The sequence below is a fragment of the Dermacentor albipictus genome, chromosome 8 (genome assembly GCF_038994185.2).
Source record: "Dermacentor albipictus isolate Rhodes 1998 colony chromosome 8, USDA_Dalb.pri_finalv2, whole genome shotgun sequence".
NCBI classification, from domain to species: domain Eukaryota; kingdom Metazoa; phylum Arthropoda; class Arachnida; order Ixodida; family Ixodidae; genus Dermacentor; species Dermacentor albipictus.
In genome coordinates, this window is record NC_091828.1 from 80,894,526 (window position 1) to 80,920,111 (window position 25,586).

The window sequence follows — 25,586 nt, forward strand, 5'->3', positions numbered from 1 at the left end:
CGGTTGAGGGCAAGCGAAAATAAACAACTGTGGTGGTGACGACGGCGTGCTCGGGACTGGAGACTTTTGTAAAGAGCGCTGAAGAAGAGAGGCGCGAGCCAAAGAAGTTTGGCAGGCAACCCCGTTGGAGGATGTGGGTCACCATACGTCGGCGTGTGCAAGTTAGGACTAACCACGTGGTGCGCCCTCTCCAACCTCTGTCGCCCTATGCGTCCACCGCGATCACGCTCCGATCGCTCGCATTTATTTTTCGTCGCCGGCGTTTGATTTCTCTGGCTGCTTGTAGTTTTCATTATGGAGGATTCCGATAGCGAAAGGGTTTTCGGGTCGGGCTAACCTCAGCATCGATGTCCATTTGCCTCTGACAGTGACTGAGCTGTGTGCCCTTAAGAGTCGATCGCAAATCGTAGACCTCGCTTCAGCGAATAGAAAATACCTTTGTCACATACCACGTTCCATAAAAACATGGAAAACCAACTACCCCGGTCTCATACCTTGCTCTATACCCTGTGTTGCTTCCCCAAGTCCAAATTAAATAGGCGTCATGCCACCCGGTGCATAGATATCGCTTTGATACACGTGTGCGTTTACCAGCCCCAAGTATGATCCGTAAAGGTTGCGAAATCTCAAAGCAACCGTTGTTCACGCTCCTGGGACGTCATCAGTGAGCCTCGTAGGCTCCACAATGCTGCACGCAGTGACTACAAACTCATTTAGCAACGATGATCTCGTGCGTGCTGTACTCTACACGAGCGGGTGCCATGTCGTTCGCGACATTTGCGCAGCCGGTGTTCAGCAGAAGCGCCGTCGATCTTACGCCGAGTTCAGCTTTCCTCGATGGCATGCGCCGAAGAGCGCATGCTCTGTGGCAGCAAGAAACAAGAGAAAATTTCGTACACCGAGCACACGTCGCAATGCCACTCGCTGCGAAGGCCTCCGTAGGCATTCGTGCCCGTCTGCTTTAGGCGGATCGCTCGCGCCTTCTGCTGCGCGTACAGACCAGCAGACGATCACCGAATTAATTCGGCACGCGCGCACGCAGTACTCGTCTGCTGCTGCGGGCCGACCTCGATGCAGAAGACACGAGAAGAGCGCGATTGCCTGCGTTTTGGTAATCGCTGCTCTTCGCTCAGCTTGCAAAGCGCGCGCGGCTTCATCTTTGATTGCTGGTAGCTTCGACGCACCTACAGGGTGCACGTAAAGAGCGTCTATTCGTGCCGGTGGCCGCAGCTCGCGATGAGTATGTAACTGGGTAACGCAAGGGGGAGCCTCCGATCATGGATCATCAGACAGCTAGGCACGAGGTTCTATTTCCGTGTGCACGCGATATGACCTCATACGCCGGGGGTGGACATTCCTAGAGTGCGTACTTGAAATTCTAATTACATTGCGTTTCGACGTCGAAATATACGCAGTCGTCTGGTTCGTCATTGTACGGACGATCTCGATTGAGGTCACCAAGCATAATTAACCGCATAATTCCGGCAGAAGGTATACGGTACGCCAACAAGACCGGAGGTGACGGAGGGCTCCTTGATACCAATCAAAGTTGCGACTCATTATTATTGGTATAGGATTCTAAAGCATTCGTCGCACACCTTGAAAGGGCTCCTTGCGGCTGAGAACGTTTAAATTGTAAGATTCACTTTTTTACATGCAAAACATAGACATCTAAAGCGTGACTTATGCGCTCGATAATACGCAGAGCCCCAAGATCTGCCATGCCAATGAAACAGTTAAACAGGCATAGCCCGCACAGTAAAATGCATGCAGATAGCATTACTCTCTATATTTAGGTTTATTCCACTGCATATATTAGCAAGCTGAAATTCTCAACAATGAACGATTGTTTGAAGAAAACTACTGGCCTTTCGCGAAAAATTTACCGATTCTGTTAGTTTCTGTCCAGCTTTGCAAATAACGTATGAGAGCGTTTTTTACCGCTTTCCAGAGAGCATGCGCAGGAGCCTTTCGTGATCGAGGTGTTATCAAAGTAGAGTGACCTTAGGGACTGAGATTAGAATGCCCAGTTTATTATCCGGAGCATCAGAATAAGTAACTTCGTCATCTGGGTCACTATGCCAATCAAGCGGGAGAAGTCCCTGCTTCGCCTCGTAACACGTTATGCCACAGTGCAGTCTATAAAAAAGCTGAAAATTAGTTCTTGTTTAATATATACGGACCGTGTCACTATAACCATTTGGAATTTTACGCTACATTTATTTTCGCTTTATTTGCTGCGCTTCACCTTTCTTTCCACCCAATTATCTTCAAAAGCCTACATTGAATTAACGACTATGACGAGACCGCCATGCCGCAGGTTCAGTGTATTCTATTTAGCTGTGCGTCAAAACTTTTCGTTGGCATCTAGCACCACATAACCTGCGCGACTCATAGCCGCAAGCATGCGCTGTTGCTGTTCATCCGTGCCAGAGAAAGAGAGAGAGGAGGATGCATAGAAAGGCAGGGAGGTTAACCAGAGACAGTTCCGGTTGGCTACCCTGCACGGGGGGAAGGTTGAAGGGGGGATAAAAAGAGAAAGAGAGCGGAAGGGGTAGATAGAAAGAAATAGATACAAGCACGACCAAACCGCGTACACTACAGAGCGGTAGGGGGCGGCGTTCTTAAAGTCTATCGTGAAGCCCCGCAGACCGCAGGAACCTTAATAACGCGAGTTAGGCCCTCAGCGCGGATGTTCTGTGGGAGTACTGACCCAAAGCTTTGAGTTCTGATAGTGGGCGATTGTCCAACTGGTTCATTACTCTGCACAGCACTTGTCTCTGGGCGCTATATCGCGGGCAGACACAGATAATATGTGCGAGCTTCTCATCGATATTGCAGGTGGCGCACGTGGGGCTGTTGGCCATTCCAATATGCAAAGCATACGAGTTCGTAAATGCAACGTCTAGCCACAGACGGTACATCATGGTCTGTTCACGTCGCGGTAACCCAGGTGGTAGGTGCATCCGTATGTCTCCGTGCCAGATATATGATATATTCATGCCACATGGCGTTTTTTGACCGCATCGCCACTGATGTACCTGCTAATATGACTTTTCTGACTTCTGTACTGCAGGTCCTTCGGTACCCAGCGGTGGCAACACGGGCAAGAAGATCGTCTGCTACTTCACCAACTGGGCACAGTACCGCCAGGGTGATGGCAAGTTCCTACCCGAGGACATTGACCCGACGCTGTGCACGCATATAATCTACGCCTTCGGCTGGATGAAGAAGCACAAGCTGTCCTCCTTCGATGCCTCCGACGACACCAAGAACGGCAAGAAGGGAATGTACGAGAGGGTCATCGACCTCAAGAAGAAGAACCCCAACCTCAAGGTCCTTCTCGCTGTCGGTGAGTTGCAGTTATATATGCGTACCTTTAAAGCACAAAGGAGCTAACAAAGGCACCGACAATTTGTGTGAGCGGAATAAGGAACCTTACTCGTGAGTACCGGCTGAGCGCTTCCTGAGTGTACTGAAAAACTTGAACCATGCATGAACGTAAATGTTTTTTGGATGCCGTAAAGATCGGCTAAAGAAAGCATGAGGTAGTAGAAAAGCAAACAAAAATTACCAAATTCTTTAATAGAATAACAAGAAAAGGAGGAGGCGAACGAACGTTTACATGGTGTGTCACAAAATAATGCGATATCACTTTTAGCTGCAGCTATGGACAACTGACTGAGGCAGCTTAAGTTTATAAGGAGAGATCACAACAACCTCATGGAGCAATTAGACCGGTCCGCGCACTATGATCGTTAACAGAGCACTGAAATACGAGAGACGTGAGATGCAGCATACCTGCAAGCACACGACTTGCATCCAGGCAGCCTGCAGCAAGCAACACATCTCCTAGCCACATCTTGCCTCACTTGGTTCAAGCGCGAGGCGTCGTAAACGTTTCTTTGTACCGTGCTATTTTCCTTGAAGGAACAGAGAAGTCCATTAATAAATTCGGAGCAAGTTTATAGTTTAACTTAGTCGGCAAAGTTCCGAAGCCACAGAAGCAAGGCTCATAGTGAGGTGCCGGATATGTGCAACGAAATGCTATCTCACTTGATAGTCTCGATGTACGATCTATGTTGGAGTTCTTTTTATTTTGCTTCACCAGCTCAGAGAGAAGAATGTCGTGGGAAAAAATAATCCCTGAGCGCTCGGGAACAAGAGCATAGAAAACCGCCGAGAGATAGCAATTGAAGATTGAGTGGCGGTAAAAGGGCGATGGCTAGGAGGTTGGGGTCGTAAATGACTTCCTCAAGTGACAGATGTGTACGGACATCGAATGAAGGAGAGAGAGGTTCTGCGAATGACGTGAGAACGGTCTCGCTGAAAGACAGAAAAAAAAAGAGTTTGCCTCAACTCACCCTACTGGCGCGGATATCCTCACTATACATAGCCTCACCCGAGGCCTTCGGTTTCCGAAGCGCACCACCCACGTGATTAACATGCACACAACGTGATAGCAGTCGCTCGCGCCCATTCTTCACGGCGGCGCTGGCGAGGAATCTAGGACAAAGTGAATCTCTCGTGTGGATCTCCCCGGAAAACACCCTTTCCTCTGCGGAGTTGTATACCGGGGTACAGAAGAAGCGATCGGCTTCTTTTACTTATCAGCAAGGGCGTTGCTTTTAAAACGCATCCCCTCCCCGACGGCTGCGCCTGTTAGCCGCGACCACTGCACATGAAATAGTTCTCTCGCCGAGCAGCGTGCTGAAACTGTCCTCGAAATGGCGACGACTTTCTTCGAAATCATACCTTGCCATCTTGAAACATCCGAGGACAATGCGGCTTTAGGCTGATGGCATTCTGCAGTTTTCCTGCTCTTTTGACTTTCTTTTTTTGTTTCGTTGCATCGGCAAGAGTTGCTTCCGCGCGCAGTTATCGCACACGCTGTAGCTCTAGAAGACCGGCACCAGGACTTTCGTGCATATAAACAACGGCCTGCTTAGCATACACGGATTGCACGCTTCCAGCCCAAGTCGCGAGGTTTTGTCGACAAGGAGAGGTGATAATCTTAGAGAACGGCACTCTACAGCCTTCAACGATGTCGCGCAAAACAGTGCGACTCTCTTTGCGCGAGCGCTCAAAGTGATGGCATTGTAGATTGCACACTGCTGGGTAGCCTACTTCATATTTAATTGCAAAGTCGTTTTTTTTAAGGAATCTGGGAGTCTTCCCAAGTGTCATGTCTTATTTTTTTTCTCGTACCGAGATGACAATCTACACTGTAAACGCAAATGAGCCGAAAAGGGCATATTAAGGGATGTCACCTCCCTTGAGACAACGTGCCTGAAAACCGTGCTCCCTTACAGTGGTGCAGAAATGTTCAGCGTCCTCCATTTCGCTCCCTCGCAAAATGGGGGTGAAAGAAGGAGAAAGAACCTCAATTCTACATCCTTATTAAGAGGGAGTTTCGAAGATAGAGACCTCCCTTTAGCGTAAACGGAGTTCTCTGTTTCTTATTTTATGCGTTATTTTATTTTAGTATACACATGTGTGAGAAGGAGACGAGAAAGGAGAGATATATTGTCCAAGTGGTTGCTTTTCTTTCTCTTAATTCTGCAAATTTATACATTTCCAGAGTGCAAGCCAGCTTATTTAGGGCGATATAAAAGACGATTTGTTCGTCTCGTTGATCACAATGTCCTGTCGCGCTGCCAGAACCACCGGTCGACCTTACGACCTGACTTCGGAAGCGCGACCATGCAAGACTTCGACGGCTTCGGCCGTAGAATGTCGTCGCTTCTGTTTGTTTTCCCATCAACTAAAAGTGATACTGAAGGCAAAGCCCTCGAAGCGCCACTGTCGTCGGCGCCGGTGACGGCACCTGTTTTGCTCTAGCTTCGTAGTTCTGCGCGTGTGTCTATATGCGTTCTTACGAGAGAATTACGGCGGCCGTCGGAGAGTGTTGCGTGTAATATGTGGAACCTCACAAGAATACCTGCCCCCTGCGCAGCACGGCGGTGATCGGCCACCGCGTAGCCATCGCCTTGTGATCTGTGTACTACAATACACTTTTGTGGTTCGCGCGGCCGTGCTCGGGCATTCCCTACTGCGCCACGATATGAAAGCGGCTAGTGAAACCTCGCCCACAGTCCTCACAAAATCGGAGCGCGTACGGTGTGGACTGCTTTGGAAACGGCGCGTTTCGGATTACCGCTTGCCCAGTTGCCTCATGTTTCACGCGGCCTTATATATTCAGCTGCGGTGGTGAGTACGGCGCGGACCCATTGCGTAATGCACATAATGCTCACACCTTTTATGTTGCGGTGTTGAGACCCGTCGGTCCGCTGAAGAAAACTCAAGGAGCTAGTGCCGCACGAAAAAGAGACATTGTTTTGTTTCTTTCAATTTCTCCCGTTTTACGTGCCGGAACCACGATATGATTACGAGGCACGCCGCATGCAGTTGGGATCGACTTCGGATTAATATTGATCTCCTGGGGTTCTTTACCGTGCACAGCCACGGCACGCGGGCGTTCTTGCACGCCACCGCATCGAAATGCGGCCGCCGTGGCCAGGATTTGATCCTGCGACCTCGTGCTTAATACTAAGCACAACGCCAAGGACACATAGCAACCACGGCGGGTCAAAGAGTGTTGTATTTTCGTCATGAGGTGTGTTTGATAACCATTCCCTAAGTGTCGATATAGGTTGTGACAGCGATTTGTGCCACAGCAACATTATTTCTAAGGCGGCAAATTACTGTTATGCAGCATGAACAATGCAAACAGCTAGCCTGTTTCTGTGTTAAATGGAGGCATGCAGTGTGTGCACACAATTATGTTCATTTTATCAGTTTTGTGAAATAAGCTTAAAACTGCATGCATGCATTTTCACTGGGAAATCTGTACCAGCACTTTCTTGTACCAAATTGTCTATGCACAGAAGTTTGTGCATTAGAAATAAATTTCAGGCAGTTACAGCATACAATTTCTTTTTCTTAATTAATAAAGGGAAAATTAGACATCCACCCGTTCATAGCAATTGCTACAAAGGAAGCCCATACGGGTTCCTGAAAAGCCTCAGAGTTGAAGAAAATCGTCCTGGTCCGGGACTCGAACCCGGGACCACCGCCTTTCCGGGGCAGCCGCTCTACCATCTGAGCTAACCAGGCGGCTAGCAGATGGCAGGGCGAAGTCGAATTTGTCGACAACACACGAAGCAAAGACAAGTGTTTGACGTAGTAGTTCAGCAGAACTAAAGTCTGCAGAACATGTCTAAAGTGAGCTCCATCATCAGGGCAGCTAGGGCTCCCAAAAACACAAGTGCCAAAAATCTGGAGGCTCTTGGTATTCACAACACATATGAAGAACATGCCACAGCAGTGGTCACGCCTCAGACAGAACGTCTGAATTCGACAAAACAAGGAAAGGCCCTATTGCAAAAGGTGGCCCTGAGAGCGCAGTATGGCTGGGAAAAAACAGTTTCGCTACCCAGACAAACAAGAGAGAAAATTCTAGTTTCACCAATCCCAAAGAATATGAGCACGGAACACCACCAAAGCAGGAAAGCGCAATCAAAGGCTTTACTAAAGAAGTATGAAAGAAATCCAGACATATACTACACAAATGCGTGTAAAGTGGCAGCAGACAAATTCACAATAGTGGCCTTCAATCGGTTCACAGTGATAACAACCTCCATTCGTAACCCTTCAGCCTGTACCATGGATGCAGCAGCCATAGCACTGGCCTTTCGAGGTGCAGACAGACAGACAGACAGACAAAGAACTTTAATGACAAGGTCCTGAGAAGCTTTGCCCTAGGGCAGAGCTGCGGGCTGCTCTCACGTGGGGACTGTTAGGCCGAGCCTAACGGCCGCATCGTGGGCTCTCTGGACAGCCTAAGTTTGACGTGCATATTCTGAACGTTAAGAGACGGGAAGATAGCGGTATGGATTAGAGAGAAAACGAGGACAGCCGATATTCTAATTGCCATTAAGTAAAATAAGTGGAGCTGGGCAGGCCATGTAGTGGGTAGCCTAAGTTTGATGTGCATATTCTGAGCTCTGGATGGCAGAGCTCCCAAAAGAAACCATCTGCATTGGCTATGGTGTACCTCTAAGGCAGCATGCTGTTCGTTAATGACGGGTACCGTCCCACGCAAAACTCACAGAATTGCACCAGGTGGTAATTTGGTGCCCGGCGCATTCTGGACTCGAGGGAAATGAGAGGGCAGACCGACTGCTCGGGCAATAAGCATCCAAGCACTAGTCGGTCCTTTCAAGGAACCCCCCATTGACCCACGTGACACCTTCGAAAACCAGGCAAAAGAGAGACAAAAATACAGGCGTCCGCACCCCAACCTTATGGGAGAACAGGCCAGGGATTAGTGCTGTGTACAGACTAACACATATCTACGCCTACAAATACTCAGTAAGATACACTCTGCATTCTATGAAAGTATGTGTTCTTGGTGCGGGGAGCTGCCAACTCTTGCCCACGTAACATGAATGTATAAACTACAGTCTCCAAATTCCAATTCGCCCCTTACGACGCAAGTGCCAAGTAACAGACAATGGAATGTTTGGCTTGCTAGTGAAGATGCAGAGAGCCAGAGAGCTCTTCTTGATCAAGCCCAGCAAACCACAGAGACCAGTGGAGCCCTGGACTGAGGGACGCACCGACCGCCCAAACGACTAAAAGAAATAAAGTTTATACTACTACTATTTGCCCTTAGTGCTATCAGCCATCAAGTTTACGTGCAATTACATATGAGCCACATGTCACTTGATTCACTCAGTTTCCATCCAGAAAATGCACTCTTTGTTGGAGGGCATGCATGATTGATTGTGCATTATGCTAATAGTCATTGATTGTAATATCATGCTGGCACATTTGATTCTGGAACTGTAATAAATTTCCAGACATTTTATTGCTTTGTCATAATTTTTGCACCTCGTTAGACACAATCTACTAAACACACAAAAAACTCCCTTCAACCTCGTAAAATTCCCAAAAGGTGCATAATAAACTCCCGACCTACCTGTAAAAGCTCTAATAAAGAGCTAAAATGCACTCCCAAAACATCTGTTTAAAACTCCCTTAATAAAACAGCTCCCTAAAGCTGTAAAAATTAACTCCCAAACATTCTCTTATATATTCCCATAAAAAGCAAAAATTCAACTCTCAAAATTAACCATAATTGCTCCCTTAAGCAAAGCTCCCAAAATATGGGAACAGTTGCTCCCATGTTTACACCTAAGCACTCCTACAAGGAGGCAAAATAATTTCCCAAAGGTCTCCTTCAACACTCCCTTAAGAAGCCAAACGTTTCCGAAAATGTACGTAAGGACTCCCATCGTTTCTCCTATAAATTCCCATAAGCAGCAAAATAAAATACCCATGTCAACTTGTAAAAGCTCCCAAAGCTCCTCATAAAAAGTTCCATAGTGCTGGTGTCCAAAAGAGGAATGAAAAACTCCCAACGTTCCCCATAAAGACTCCTGCAACCGCTCAGGGGTTGGTGTTTAAAGGAGAATTCAAAAACTCCCATAATTCCCCATAAAACCACCAAACACAAGGAGGTGAAAAAAAAACTCCGTTCGAAGGGAGGATCTTGTCCTCCCTTAAGGGCTTGAGTTATGCAACGAGGCCAAAACTCCCTAAAAGGGTCAAACCTGTTTACAGTGTACCGCAGTGTCGTAGGTAAGTTTCCACTGGCACCGTTGCATAATTGGCCCTGGAGATCCCGTTATTATGGCCGTGTCTTGAGATGGGCTACAAAACGGTCGCTCGGCGAACGCATGATTGGCAAGGCAGGCTACGACCGGGATGCGTATTTGGGCTTCGAATTTTGCACTGGCACTTCCTAAGCTGGACTTCAGAGGGAGCCGTGTATATCGCTGTATATCAGGGTTTGATGCACATCGGTGTACATAAGGGTTATTTTTTCCCACGAAGGAGCTGCGAAAGCACCATGGTGCTGCGAAACTGCTGCAAAAAATTGGCATGTGCGTTCTGCATGCAGCACGTATATTTTCAGGCCTGCCGGCAGCCTAGTAGTTTATATCAACAAACTAGCTCTAATCTCATCGATACACCGATGACCATACGTGACTCCCGTACCGGCATCATTTACGGGCAATGTGCTAAACAAAGTATTATGGGCAGTGTTTAGTTCGCGTGAGTCATCTAGTCACAAAACACAATTGCCCTTAGTGCCGTTGGAGCAGTAAGGCATATCCTAAATCATGCATGCGCGCTTCCCCACGCGTCTAGTTTTACCCACATAAGATGGCGGACGTCATAATATAAAAGTGAGAATAAAGGGGGAAGCAGCGTCTGGTGCCGCTATCCTTCCCAACGTCTCTTGCTGTTTGCTAACCTAACTTCGATTCAATGTTGCCGAGAGCGGGAGGTCGGCCATATTGTGTAGGGTAACCTAATAGCTAGAAAAATGCTTTCTCCAGTACTTTGAACACCCCCTATTGAAAGACGCTAAGCACGCTCATAAGTTGCTGTATCACTGTAGTAATAAAGCCCTCACGATTGTTTACTGAAAGATGCGCACAATGCCATGTAGGTTCGTGCCGCTGATGTAATTTTAAGTGAACCTTAAGTGCGCTATCTTAAGTGATCTGCAACGGGTCAATACAACAGATAGCTACTGCAGACCCTCCTATTTTTCAATATTCCTTTTTCCCTTACTTTCTTTCATTACGCATGTAGTCAATTACGCATGCAATAGCTATGTCGATCATTAAGACTGCGACACGATACTTTAGCCGCAGAATCTAATCTTGGTCGGCGAACAATTAGCGATGCCAGATGTGCGCGGGTCACTAGCTCCAAGTACCACAAACACAGCCTTAATACTGCGTTCTGCGGTTATCGCCTTGTGTAGCTTGGCGTCAAGTCCATTTCAATTGAAGTACAGCGCTTCTGGTGTCTGCGTACCTTGCTTGTGTCCTGTCTAATTTTGCGCTGGTAGCGTGAATCAACAATGACAGTTACCTCACTGACGTGGGCCTTCTACATTCACGAACTCTTAGCGATGACTCTGAGTATGCTTCGTAAGTGGTTTGCATTGCTTAAAGGCCCAACGTGGATCAAAGCCGTTAGGCATTCGAGTATGATGAACGTGGAGGCTATACTTTTTAAAGGCGCTGAGGCACTCGAAATCGAAAGTATCTCACGAGTGGTCAGTGCTTATTTTGCCCCGAGTGAAATGAGAATGTGAAAGGCTTATCCATAGAAGGTGACAAGAATGTTGATTAAAAAAAGAAAAAAAAGAAACAGAATGACCTTCGTGGGATTTCCAGTGGAGTTCCTAGCTTAAGTTTGTTTTGCTTCTCAGTGCGACAGCAAGCAGTCGTAGATGACCTTTTGGTGGGTCTGTCTTGAAAAGGAGATGTCGTGAAAAGTTGTGAGTGAGTTGTAATGTAAAAAGATGCCAAATGATATGAAATAACGACAACAAAGGAAAGAGACGCTATGTGTTTTTGTTAGGAAAAGAAAGACAATCTTTCCTATCTTGTCGTTACTTTCCATCTTTTTGCCACATTTTAGACAGAAACCAATATAAGGTGATGATTAATAAACAACACGTAACGACTGGTCTTCACAGCCCCGCAGGGAGGCGGTGTTGGCTTGTCTACAGAAATAACCTGCTATGTTAGGCAGGTAAAGAAAAGCGATCGTAATATTGGGACAATAGAGGTGCCTGACTATTTTCGACCATTTTTGTTCCCACGTGATCACAATCTTGTACATCAATGTTGTTGTGAAATGTGCAATAATTTTGGCAGACAAACGCAAAATGCAATTGGAAGCATCGGAAGAGTTGCATTTTCGCTCGAAAGGGGGAGCATCGATTGCGATAGCAAATTAGGAGACAGCTATATGAAGTAAGGATAGTAGTTTTATCGACCGTATAAACTTGTAAGCATTAGCTTAATGACTAAATTAACAAGCATGGTATCACGAGCGCCCAGGCGAACACGAACACATCTCACTCGACGACCGCGGACACTCGCTGTCAAAATGCTCGCGCGAGGAAGCAGCGAGCGAATTGGCCTCCGTGCTGCCTGCCGCTTCAACGCGAACTAAGCGCCGAGAACACAGCGCACACGAAGCTATCAGCACTCGGCACACCTTGACTCTGTCCCAAACGTAGATCGCTTTCAAGGTAGGGCCCATGCGGCCACCCTCATCCGCGCCATACGCAGCGACCGCCGGAGCAAAACGACCCCCTCCCGTTTTCCCCTCCCTCACCCCTTACACCGGTGCCTTGCGCGATATTGAAGACGGCGGCTCCCTCCCCGCTTTCCTACCTGGCGCGCTCGGGATTGAGCCACTATCGTCGGCGCATCCTCGCACGCTTTCACTCGCTGACACAGCATACGGCGCTCGGCCACGGTGTTCTCGCACTTGGATTTTATGCGCAGTATCTCGGCAACTCTAATGGTGACGCCGACGGCGGAAATGCGCTTGTAGTGTCCACATAATTGCTATCGCAATAAAAGAGGCATTCGGTAAATTGATCAAAAGGAAGTATATGAACACGTTTCCTGAAAACACTGATTCCAAAAACAAGAAAGCGGAAGTTTCTCGGGGCCACGAGTTTCCCGCTGCCACTGTACCTTCGCGCCTGTTCGTATATGCAGGTAGTGCAGGTGAGATCAGCGCACTTAATCATGTTCTCGCGTTCCAAGAAGGCGACATAGAACATTCTATAAATGGACCGTGGCGGTAAAACGATAGCTTCGACAGACTCCAACTTTTTTTTCACGCCAGTAAGATAGCTGTATGGTTATACCCTTACCGTCTAATTAACAGCCATTCCTTAACATGACGGTTCTTCGTCCCATAATGATGGAGGAAACGGCAGAAAATGTTTGAAAACACCGAGGCGTTGCAAAACAACTTGCCAAGGACGCAGTGTTATCGATGCACATATTACGACATATATAAAGATTCGGCATACGTGCATCGATACATCCTCAATTATCCGAACTATTTAAAATTTGAAGTTGTGCGTTATGAAGCTTCTATACTTGCCTACGCTGCGTGCCTTGAGTTAACTAGGCAATATTGACAAGCTCAGCCGGCGGCAAATGCGCTTGTATGCTTCCGCTGAGTGCCAGACGTTAAAGAAAATGAAGGAATACGCGGCCACTCAGCTGCCAAATGGTAATCAAGGTTCAACATAAAATGAAAGTTGTGGTTCTCTACCTGAGACGAAAGCGTTCGTGAAATCTTGACCTTGCAGAGGAGTCAAGGCTTCACGCTTATGCATTAGCATTTGGACAAGTATTCTCTTGGACAAGGTGCTTTGGCCTGGTCCGACGTTGTATATGCATTGCTTGTCTGATATCACTGGAGACGTACATGTATTGGTGGACAAAGTCGAGTTGAGCTGTCAGGAATGTGCCCCTATGGCATGTTTGTGCCAAGAATTGAGCTGGGTTTCGCGAAAGCGGTGGAGGCAGGGACGCTAGATAGAAGGAAATGAATGGCATCGCAGCGTTCCCAAAGATTACAATACACATTTTTCTTCTCTCTGTTCCTCTTAAAACGGAGCGGCTCAGTCGGTGCGTATGCGGCACAAACGCATGCGTACCTGACAACCCTTGAGCTGCAAAATTCGTGTAATCGCACGCACGCTACACCGGGGGGAAGGGCGATAGCGGCAATTTCTTTAAATGCTTGCACTTAAGACAGGCCTTTCCAGGGATACACTTGTACTTCATCAAAAGTGATTTAACTTTTGACAAAATGCACAAGCAGTGACTAACATGGCACAGCAAATACTGTCATGCTACGCATTGTTTTAAGATTGCAGTTATCTGTTCAGCAAGTTCATTGTAGCGAATTTCGCCCGTTTACCAATTTATCCATGCAAACTTGCTAGAAGCGCGTAACCTTTTGGCGTCCTGGCGCTGTTCGAAGACTTCCAACAGAAAGATCAGGAACCGATATCTGATGCTTTTTCGTGAGCGGAATGTATTCTTTGTAAAGCTTGAGGTAACATTTGAAAAATTACAAAACGAGGCTGAATTCGTAAAAATTATGGACCATTTGGAGAGGCTGGCAGGTCTGCATATGAAACATAGTTTCAACCATGAACCCTGTTTCAGTTGCCCGGAATTAGACTAATGTGACGGCGTATTATGGCGCGGGCTGCAATTAGCCTACACAAATTTGGCATTGCAAAACGTAAGCCTAAGTAATTAAAACATCTCTCTCTACAGTTTTGATAATCTGCAAAGAAAATTTTTGTCAGCGTGATAGTGCGCCTGATATGTCAGTGTGAACGATCATTCAGATAAGCCCCTGTAAATGTGTAGAATTGTCACTGAACTAGAGAAGCATTTCCACTTATATGAAAAGGGATGACCTAGGCTTTTCTCTCAGTGAGAAGGCTGTGTTTTCATTCCTAGCCCTGATGTGACCAGCGGGTGATGATAAAGAGAAAGCAGATTCACGGGGTCCTGATGTAATGACCTTATACGTACTATATACCATAATGGAATGAACGTCTTAGAGCTGGCGATAGTGTTTGAGCGCGCTGCTAGTTTGGCTGCTAATCCAGCATGGGAATAACGCATTGTGTATGTAGTTGCCTAAACCTCGTGTTTCTGGCTTTCAGTGACTTTGGGCCCTACAACGTAAAACTAGTCCAGCCTGTTTTCATTCCAATCTCCTGACGTCAAATTTATGGAACCTTCGACGCAAGCATCGGGTGGTGACCTGCAGTGCTGTCAGAACAGACCAGTCAAACGCTCTTTTTGCTGCTTTGTTTGCTTTCAAAACGAATAATGTATTACCGACATTGAGCAGTTTTTCTTATCTCATTGGCTGCCAAGTGGCGAGAAGCACGCTCAAACGTAGAAGGCTTCGATGGGGCGGAGCCAACGCAGTGAAAATAGGTAACCGGATGAGGAGGGTGGTGTCGGCGGCGGCGACTGGTCCGCTTCCCCCTACTTAGCTTGTGGTGGCTAGTCGAAAATCGCGGCGGCGTGCAACGGAAGGTTGAAAATAACGCTAAAACGGATCCTCGGCAAACAAGCGTTGGCAGAGCGATGCCTGCCGAAAGGGCTCGATAACGTAACCGAACGGAAACACCACGGAAAAAGTATAAATTATGCGCAAATAAATCCGTGCTCTCCGGCAGGTGCGAGTAAACCGCGCCAGAGCGATCGGCAGGCAGCGATCTTCTATTCCTTTCGGGACGGAGCAGTCTCTGGCTATTCAGGAAAAAATTCAGTTTTGTTAGGCATACTAATGCACCTTTAACGCGAACGCGTCGTTTTGACGCGGTGATTTTTGGCTGATTTGTGATGACGCGAGACCGACAGGTGAAGGGGGCGCCACCCGACTGCTTTTGACCAATAGCAGAGTAAACAAAGAGCGCGAATCAGAAATAAATATTTGTTTTTTTGTTTGGTATAATCAAGCATAATAAATGCGTACTTTTCTTATCAGATGGAGAGCTATCGCAATTTTCCTGACGTCGCGTGAGAGACAGGCGAAGTGAGGGTGGCCCGAAAAGGTTTTGACCATTCGTGGAGGGCTGACTGCAGAATTGGAATAGAAAAGTTTGGAATAGCTTTACGTTATAGCATCCCTTGTGGTTACTTAAGTTAAATTGGCTAAAACCTATTCCTTAAAACAATATTGCTTCTATGGCAGCAATGAGTGAATCAATCGTACATTATTTCCGCCAGATTGCATTTACGAAATATTACAAAGAAAAATAAATACTTAAAACATAGCTCTAATAACTAGGAGTTAAACATAGTCCACAACTAGGAGTCAATGCTATTACTCCTACATTGTCTCGATTTCAGGGCAAGCATACTGGAAGCCTGTACGTGTTTACGTTTATGTTTAGGATGAAACTTACTCAGTTAAACGAATGGATTGTGAGCGTACATCAGGTAAATAAATTTAGGGCACGTAAAGCTCCACGAAACGCAACCTGGTAAAAAAAAAAAAAACACGCAATAAAGGAAGCTGCGACGTGCTGTCTGAAGGATCCTATACTAAGCTGGAGAAAGATGCCTGTACTATCTGTGATTCTATGCGGCTTAAATGTTGCGAAATCACATTTCTCTCTAGTAATCATAGTACAAAACATTGTTGCATATGGCCTTCGTGATTCGTGGATGCGCGTGCTTAGCATTTCGGGGAACATCCCTTGTGCATGCGGCCGGTATTTTTCGCATGGCCCCGTTCCCAGCGACGTTCCTGCGTTTCAAGGTTAATTCACGTAAACAGTAATAGCGGGGAGACCTCGAGAAGTGCGTCAGATGCGGTGTACTTACTACAAGGTGCTTACCAGTCCTGTCGCCTTCGTAACGCAGGCGGCTGGTCATTCGGCACCCAGCGTTTCAAGGAGATGGCGTCCAACAGCTACAACAGGCGTCTGTTCATCTTCAGCGCCCTGAACTTCCTGCGCAGGCGCAAGTTCGACGGCCTCGACCTCGACTGGGAGTTCCCGCGTGGCACGGAAGACAAGAAGAACTTCGTCGAACTAGTCAAGGTCGGTGTTCCGCCTTGCCCCATTTAGCACGGTGTCTGGAAATTGCGCTTGTGAAGAACCACTCTAGCGTAAGAACCTTTTGTGAACATAATCGGTCCCTTCCAATTGGGTCTTTGGTCGCCTTCACATAGCGTCTTTCGACTGTGAGACTCATTCGAAGAGCCAAATCAAAGTTGTTGAGTTCGAGCTTTCCCTGGGAAAGACGGTATTGCAAACAGCCCAGCGATACCACGTCGTAGTGGCGAAGTGGCTACGGCGTTATGCTACCCAGCACAAGGTGGCGGGTTCGATTACTTGCCACCACGGCCTGAATTTGATGGGAGCGAAATGAATAAAAAAATTAAAAGAAACGGTCGTGTGCAAGTACATATAGGGGCACGTTAAAGAGTCCGAGGTCGTGAAAACAGGTGAAAACATGATCCAGACCGCTTCGCTATGGCATCTCTGACACAGCCCCAGTGTTGCTTTGGGACTCTAAACCCCTCGAAATTATCGCCGGAAAAGCAAGTCAGTGATTCTTCCTTTTTTGTCGCAGGAACTTCGCGAATCCTTCGAGGCCGAGTCCAAGGAGAAGAAGCTGCCCCGACTGCTGCTCACGGCCGCCGTGTCAGCGGGCGCCGAGACCATCCGGGGCGGCTACGACGTGCCCGCAGTGGCCGCCTACGTGGACTTCCTCAACGTCATGTCGTACGACTTCCACGGAAAGTGGGAGAGCGTCACGGGACACAACAGCCCGCTGTACGCTCCCGCCAACGAGAGCACCTGGCGGAAGCAGCTGTGCATGGTGAGCCCGTGGGAGCCCGATTCGCGGGACGCGTAACTCGAGCGACCGCAACGCGAGATTAGTTTGAACTCGGTCCAGAATAGAGGAACAATGAAAAGACCCCATGGGCTTCGCGTGTTTCATGTAGAGCCACACTTATCCCTAACATTGGATCAAGGAGTCATCTTTAGGGAGGTGTTTTGTCCCCTCTGATACACTTTTTTCTCGCTTGCGCAGGACTTCGGCGTGAAGACGTGGGAGCGCCTTGGTGCTCCCAAGGACAAGATCGTGGTGGGCACGGGCACCTACGGCCGCACCTTTACGCTGACGAACCCCAAGAAGAACGGCATGAACGCCCCATCTTCGGGCGGAGGCGATGCCGGAGAGTTCACCAAGGAGGCTGGCTTCCTCGCTTACTACGAGGTAATTAAGTGCCGTAACGTTAGCGTGGTTCTCTAATGCCACTCCTGAGAAGCGAAGAATGCAATTGAAACCCATGCATGCGCAAGGGTGTACCTCCTCGTTAGGGGGGCTAATTGACCGAACATGGCACCAGATATAAACAGACATATACTCACATAATCCACGCTTGCTACAGGGCTAGATGGTACACACGCAATACGGCCTAATAAGAGGCAAAGTTAGGTAAGACCGCTACATAAAACGGAGCACCTCGCCCTATTTCACTCTTTAGATTTCCTCTTATTATTACTGTTATATATATATAGAATCACTTTCTAACACCGCAAAATTTACGCCATATGTTTCTTCATTTGATAACAATAATCTAAGTAGCCTCAAGTCCAGTTGACGCGCGGGTAATGCGAAGTGTAACGCAGATGTCGCTACGCAGGTGTTTGTTGTTGTGTTCCCCACTTACCCAAGTTGGCGGGGAAAAGGTTCGTTGTTGGGTGGCAGATGCCCAGTGAGACATTCCCAGGGGTGGCAATGGCGCACATACAGAGGCACATGCCCGAGTTGCCGTTAAAGAGGTTCGCTGAAGAACGGCACTTAACCGCGTGCACATACCCGGTGGCTCCTGGAGTGCATACGAAGGGGCACATGCATCCCTAGTGTCGCATGCACTTACGCTGTGCTATCTTTGGTATCTGCGCACAAGTATGGCCAGACAAACGCCGAAAAACTGCGTTGTCTCCGACAAACAAATGCTTCGCGTTAGATATTGGCAAGTAATAAGGTTGTCAAAGTTCTCTTGGTGAACTGCAGTACCCACGACTGCAGGGATCTCTTCATCACATTAAAGCGAAGCTTCCTTTGCCCACCCTGCAGAGTTTGGCGCGGCTTTTGGCTACTGCGTCTGCTGCTTGGTCGGTCAGTATCTCAGGAGTTTACACGTGCGCCGAATGCTAACGCCAGAAAACGCGATTATAAATCCTGACCGGCAGAATCTCGCTAGCAGGCTGAACTTTGTTCTGATTACGAAGAAAACGAATTCCTTCATTAAACCTGATCAGTACCTGACCACCGCGCCAGTAGCACGGTGGTGCAGTAGGATTCTCTGTTCAACGGGTCTATTGCTTGTTTTTTTCTAGCAATCCGTGCACGTGTGGAGCTCTGAAAGCAGCTGGTTTTGTTAGCGTTACATCGCCGCCGCGGGTTAGCATATACAAGCTTCACTTGCAAAAAAAAAAAAGGCTTCCGTTCTTCACTATTCTCGGATGGATTTTCGTGCCCCGAGTGAGATGGCGGCGAAGTGGCGTCGCTTTCAATATGTGATATTCAGTCCCAAAGTTTTTGTAAGCATCCTTGCCTGTCCATTTCTGATGGCTCGCAGATCTCGAGCTGTACCTAGAAATTCGACCACACCGAACACCAGTTACTTACTCGAGGCGAAACTACCTCTTAACGCGACAGCGTTAAGGAGGTCGTGTCGCAGAAAAGCCGGTGTCGGCGTCCGCGGCGTTGGCCTTGAACGATAGATCACGGCAGGCATTTCATGAATAAAAAAGCAACTTCCAAGATGGGCTGGGTGGGAATCGAACCAGGGTCTCCGGAGTGTGAGGCGGAGACGCTACCACTCAACCACGAGTTTTTTTTTCCTTTATTTGACTCAGCCACGAGTTCGATGTTTCAAAGCGGTACAAAAGTGCCTCTAGTAAATTCAGTGTTGCCTTAGAAACGAGCTGTTTCTAAGGCTCAGGCGTGCGTCGCTTGCTCAGGCGCACATTTCGTTGCCGCGCCGAACGCTGCGTTGCTCGACGCTCACCGCGTCCGATGCGGGGCGCGTAGTCGCTGCGCCGTAGCCCATTGTCTTACACCCCTTGGTGGGTCGACGGGAACGCTGTCGCTGACAAGGAAATTTATTCACCCGTAGGCACGCTTACAACTGTGGTAAAAACGAAAACTACAATATGAGGTACATCACATGTAATACATCATACTTGATGTAAACAAAACAGATTAACAAATGAAATAATAAATGGCGTCTGCTTGACACTGGCTTTGCCACACACAACAACAACAACAACAAAACTCATTACCGCATCCACGCAAAAGCATTATTGTCAGCCTCGAATTTATGAAAGGTACTCGGGGCACATACAGACACACTCTGAACTCGGGCAACCGAATTGAGCATTATTCTGGCTGTAGAAAGACTTTGCCTCGGGAGACAGTTATGTACCGCGTAGACCAGCGGCGAAGAAACTCGGCTTCACCGAGTTTGAACAACTGTTCTTCAAGATGACCCCATATTATCACCCGTAGTTTCCGCATTCTGGCGTACATTGCTCTATTTGTCTGCCGAGATCGTTCTGCGATGTTACGGAAGCACCTAAAAATGTAGCTAGCGCTGTAGTAGGCGAGACTCGCAAACCGATCTCGGCGCTGTGGTGGCCGCACGATGGATATTCCGAACATCCTTGCAACTAGCTTCCAGAGGTGCGTGCTACAACGCAGTCCTTTACTACATGCGCGTTGGTCTCTGTTTGTGCGCAATATATGCATTTATCGTTCGCTGCCATATGCCAGCGTTCAAGCCTGTCTCTTGTTGGTAGAATGCCCCACTGATATTGCCAGTGAAAATCCTTCACTTGAGAGGGCAAATAAGGTGAAATCACAGATGCCCATGTTTGTGTAGTAGCTGTCCGTGGAGGTACAGCTGTCTCACACAACACTTCACAAAGCCTGGAAAACTGGTGTCGCACGCCGTTTTCTAATTCTTAGTTGTACAAGCTGGCTTTGCAAGAGTGCAGCCGCGTTCAATTCTTAAAGGTGAAGCTTAAGCGTCCTCCAATTTTTCCGTTCGACAGACATGCTCTAATATAACCCCCGTAACCTTTCCAGCAGCTCGCCATAATACAGCAAAAATATTTGGCAGATTTCCCCAAAAAACTTGGAGCGCTTTTAACGGCTGTGTATTATTTTAGTTACAGCATACATCTATTAATTTATTAAATGCGAAGGACGAAACGGTCTTACCAGAATGCATTTCACTCTACCCCTATACGAATGCTGTCTCCCAGTTTGTAGTGGCTCGCGAACTGGGGCCGGTATTCGCCAGAGTTTTCTTTCCGAAGAACATCTTCGTCGTCTGCCGGCCTTGTTTATTCAAATTATGCGAGTGATCGGGACGGGCCGGTGTTTGTTCTTACGAATAGTTTATGGTGAGAATGGCTTTGTGAATGCGGGCCCTAAACGTTTTCCGACAGAGCAAGAGCATTCAGTGCTCCATGCTGCTGCGCGTCCCAAATTATGAAACAAATTTAGTTATGCTTAGCACTGCTCCGTGACAACTTGAAGACCGGGCTATCCCGCATGACGTGACCGATGAACGGTTATAACGGGGGCCGACTTGACGGTGCTAAGGGTCGTGACGTCACAACGAGTTGCTGCGTGCACTGCGAAGCAACGTCGCCGCCAATCTTTTCGTTTTTCTGTTAAACCGTTCACTACAGGGGCGGATCCAGATGCCCACTTTGGGGTGAGGGTGGCGGTTACCTAATGCGGTAGAGGGTTGGGGGATTGCGCAAGTAACCCACGTTTATAACCCACGTCTATAAATGGTCCTGATTTGGTCTCATATGCATCTCTTAGTGCGTTTACCATTAACGTATTGCAGACAAGCATGTGACCAGTTTGAAAACAATTTATCCACGCTGGTGGGCATCACCAAGCCTTGTAATAGCACTAAAAACTAAAAACTGTAGGGACACAGAAAAGGGAAGTGAGAACCGCACTTAACCTCTTCACTACCCCCCAAAAAATATATGTAAGCAAGGAAAACAAACATTTTCAACGTTTCACTTGAAATGGTTACGGAAGTGCAGAGAAAGAAATCGTGAAAAAATGTTCATTTTCAAGGAGTGCAAATAAGTGGCTAGAAAAGTGGACGTTAGGTGGGAGTTTGGTAAAAATAAATGAAAAAACAATTTTACCCTTGCAGGCCCTAGAAAACATTACATTTCATGCACCAAACTCTGGACTTTGCTTTGCAATCTTGGTTCCTGTATCGCATTGCATTTCCGATTCTACAAAATTGTGGGAAATGGTCAAGACCAATTGTGCGTGTCGCCGCGAGGCAGCTAGGCCAGTCTGGTTTCTAACTGCTGGTCCACTTTCGTACCTTTATTCCCCGGTAACATTTTTGTTTGGTTTAGATCTGGTGAATGTTTTAGCTACATCCTGCTTGAAAGACAGGAGAGACCGCACCTCTTTTTCCTGTACGTGCAAAGCTATTGCGTCGCGAGAGTATTCAACCCATGCATGGCAGACAGCAATGTCGAGAAAATATGTGGGTATCCTAACGGTGCATTTCCTAGATTTGGCCTTCGTCCAAATATACAAACAATACAAATATACGTACACGTCAAATATACATGTCGATGAGGGCCACTCCTCTCGCCTATTGGTTATATCCCGATACACTTCCCAGGGACGGTACTCATTTTCTTTTTCGTTTCATCCTTCGAGCAGCACTTGCATGAAGACATAGGGTATATTCCGACACCACTGGAAAAGGAATTTACGCGTTTGTTATCTTTCCGTTTGACAAGAAACACATTTCTGCTTTTACGCTCGAGAGAGGTCGATCCGGCACGGCTTATATTTTGCTGTAAATGGAAAGGATTATAGCAGTGCCCTAGTGTAGTTTGGAGTTACTTTTCCAGGCATGAAATTCTTCCCTTGAAGTAAGCAATCAAAAATCTTCGCTCCGGTAAAATATCGATTCGTGTTAACATGTGAGTGCTGCGCAGTTGTCTCCACAAGCTGTATTAACACTGCTCGGCCTAGGCCACTGACTTTCACGTCTTCAGAGAGGGCTGTACCTTTCCCACTATATATATATAAAAAAAAAACCCATCAAGCCCTAACCCACCTGGGTGGTTTGAAACGAATGCGTGCGATAACGTGTTGCGAAGCATGAAAAAATTGACACAATATCTCGAAACCCACAACTCGTGTCTACAAATGCGGCACACGGTGCTTCACCTTCACAACTTCTGTCCACAAACATAGACGCGCTTTCGACACGTCTGATAAATGCGGATTTTGGCTTTCAGTGCATTGACACTCCGTTAAGTGATTCACAAGGGACAGTGTCATAAATTTTCGCCGCTGTGTTTCATATACAAGAAATATGAATTGCGAAAACTTGGAAAACTCGCGCCTTGGTCGCAGCGCGCTGCGGACGTTGGTCACCGCCAATTTGTCTGTTTCATCTAAGCCGCTGAAGGTGACTTGTGCGGCCCTTTTGTGGAGCAGGAGTAAATAAAGCACACTCCGAGCAACAAAAAGCGCGAGTTCGAATGACGCTGAACGGTTTCCAGATGTATCGATACTGAAGGGTGACTCGTACCAGTACGGGCTCCTAGCATAGCAGTGTAACGGAGGGAGGCCGCGTAAGGGAGCACATGTCCCCGAGCAAAGGAGGGAGAAGAGAAGGCTCCCTCCTGGCTGCCGCGCTCACGGCCTCGCTTTTTTTTAAACGAGCTTCTACTTCCTGAAGGGGCAAAATTGGATGTGGAGAGGAAGCGATTGGCTCGCTTCCACAAAGACGGTGGTTGCGTTGATCAGTTTCGCGCCTAAAGAAACAGGTAGAAGTGAGGCGTGCTTTGCTCGCCGCGGACAACGATGATCGATGGGGTGGGGGCAAGGGCGATCCCCCCCCCCCCCTCCTGTATCCTCCACTGGTTTACTGTGGCGTTCTCTCGCGGCAGGCCGGGCTGCTTTGTTAAGGTGGTAGCGTAAAATACTAATACGATAAATCCTATAATACTCCATTTTGTGTCCTTCTACATTTTGCAGAGTTCTGGAGGAATCCTTTTGCTGCTAGATAAATTGCGGTGACTGATGAACGAACTCTTCCCACCCTTTCAGATCTGTGATATGCTAAAGAAGGGCGCCGACTACGTGTGGGACGACGAACAGCTTGTGCCTTACGCTTACCTTGGAAACCAGTGGGTTGGCTTCGACGACGAGAGGAGTATCCGGGCGAAGGTGAGAGATCGGAGTTTTGAATTTCAGCCCGACATCGCATAAAATGCACTCGTTTTTTTTGTATATGCGGTTGCAACGCTTCAGAGGCTAGAGCAAACTGTTCACAGTGCCTGCATTGGCGAGCTAAAATGATTCGTGCCGCGTGATAGCAAGTACGAAGCTGCTACTCGATATGGTTCGACATTTACTCAGTGCATTATTAGACAGTTTTAGTTACACGTACGTAGAGGCTTTGCGTACGTAAAGTTTCTACGTGTCAGCAGTGCGCATGCGTAAAACGTAGCGGGCGCGCGCGCGCGCGTCTCACGGACGTACGTGAGATTCAATTCTTTGCGTGCGTTTCTTGCGCGCGTAGACAGCTTCGCGCGGGAGTTCCGCGAGATCACGAACAAGCGATAGCGGGCCGCGCGCGCGCAGACGGCTCGCATCGAAACAAGGCGACAGGATTGAATTGGCTACCGCCGTGTTCATATTTCCCGATATATGGGGCTACGGGGTCCCTCTTGGCGTGCGTCGCGTACGTGTAGCTAAAAGCGTTTCAGATGGCGTGCACGTAAGGTACGTAAGCTTTTCACGTTTGCGTACGTGAAACCTCTACGTACGTGTAACTAAATCTGTCTATTGTCACGACACGCAAAGCGAGTGCCACGTTGAAGGTACATCGCAGGCGTGAACCCATTGTCGACGCAGTGGTGAGCTTATGTACGACCGACAACGCCAACAAAGCGACATGGCGTTTTTTTAAATAGTCCTTGCAGCTTCCACCGCACGCCGACTGTATTCGCGGCCAATATGTACTAAATCGCACACTGCACACTCCAATCGTACAAACGATTACGTTACTTGACTTAAAATTGTTAACTCCTTACTTTATAGCACTAAATATCATATTCGGTAATATATGTCGCAGATGAAATAAGCAGTTCAATATCAGACGTGGAGAATGATATATTTTACGAGCGCAGTAGTTGCACAAATTACGCAGCATCGTTTACTATATGTCAAACCAATTGTATTTACACCATGTGCATAGAAGTTTTCGGACTAATCGCCAGAGCATAGTGCTGGGTTCTGGTGGTCTATGCACGTCGGGTAAGCATCAGCGCACTAAACGGAAATACAAGTTAGTTTGAACATGCTGTAGAAAAGGCACATAGAGTGTCAGATACAGACGCTACCACGGATTAAAATCACAACGAAACAACTTATACGCTCGCATTTCTTCAAAATTTAGTGCTTGAGCGATTGGATGAAATGATGAGAACGAATATCATAATTCAAATGACAGAAGACTATTCCACTATTTCACTGCCGCGATCTGTAGCAATCTCACCACAAACATTCTGACCATAAACAATGGTAAAGCTTCCACGAACAAAATTTCCAGTGTGATGGGTGTCAGTCGGCGATGGTCTAAATCGCAGAGTGACACGTTTCACAAACGCGCGCTGCTAATTAAGTACCAAGTTGAATATCCGCACCATAAATTTAAAATCACAGTGGCTAATTGTGACCCTAACACAACGCCAATAAAGCAGCATGGTTTTTTATTAATATTCGTCCAAAGAAGCTATTAGAAAAAATAACATTATTTCAACTTGCTCATTTCGTCTGCTAATCTATGATTTCTATGTAATCATACGAAGCTTCGTCTTTCCGTTCTCCCTCTTATTTTGAGGGGTTATTCCACGCAAAACCCGTAAATTAAAAGAGTGTGCGAAATCAAAAATTTCCAAAGCGAATGTAAATTATTTTTCTTTCGAAGGAAAGTATGCGACACGAATTCTTGTCGTTGCATTTTTTTGGATACGTTTTATAATCATGGCCGAATATAAAGCGTTACTGATTACTGCAGGCTGTTGCCCCATGTAAAAGGAC

At 47.3% G+C, this 25,586-nt stretch overlaps 1 protein-coding gene across 1 annotated transcript in view; it reads left to right on the forward strand.

Moving 5' to 3' along the window:
- Positions 1-25,586, forward strand: part of Cht7 (chitinase 7) — a 208,989-nt gene that overhangs the window by 156,749 nt on the left and 26,654 nt on the right. Inside the window, exons 3-7 of the mRNA XM_065427728.2 lie at positions 3,077-3,352; positions 16,308-16,486; positions 17,022-17,270; positions 17,487-17,672; positions 23,589-23,708. Of these exons, the coding sequence (XP_065283800.1) occupies positions 3,077-3,352; positions 16,308-16,486; positions 17,022-17,270; positions 17,487-17,672; positions 23,589-23,708 (1,010 nt within the window). The remainder of the gene's footprint in view (positions 1-3,076; positions 3,353-16,307; positions 16,487-17,021; positions 17,271-17,486; positions 17,673-23,588; positions 23,709-25,586) is intronic.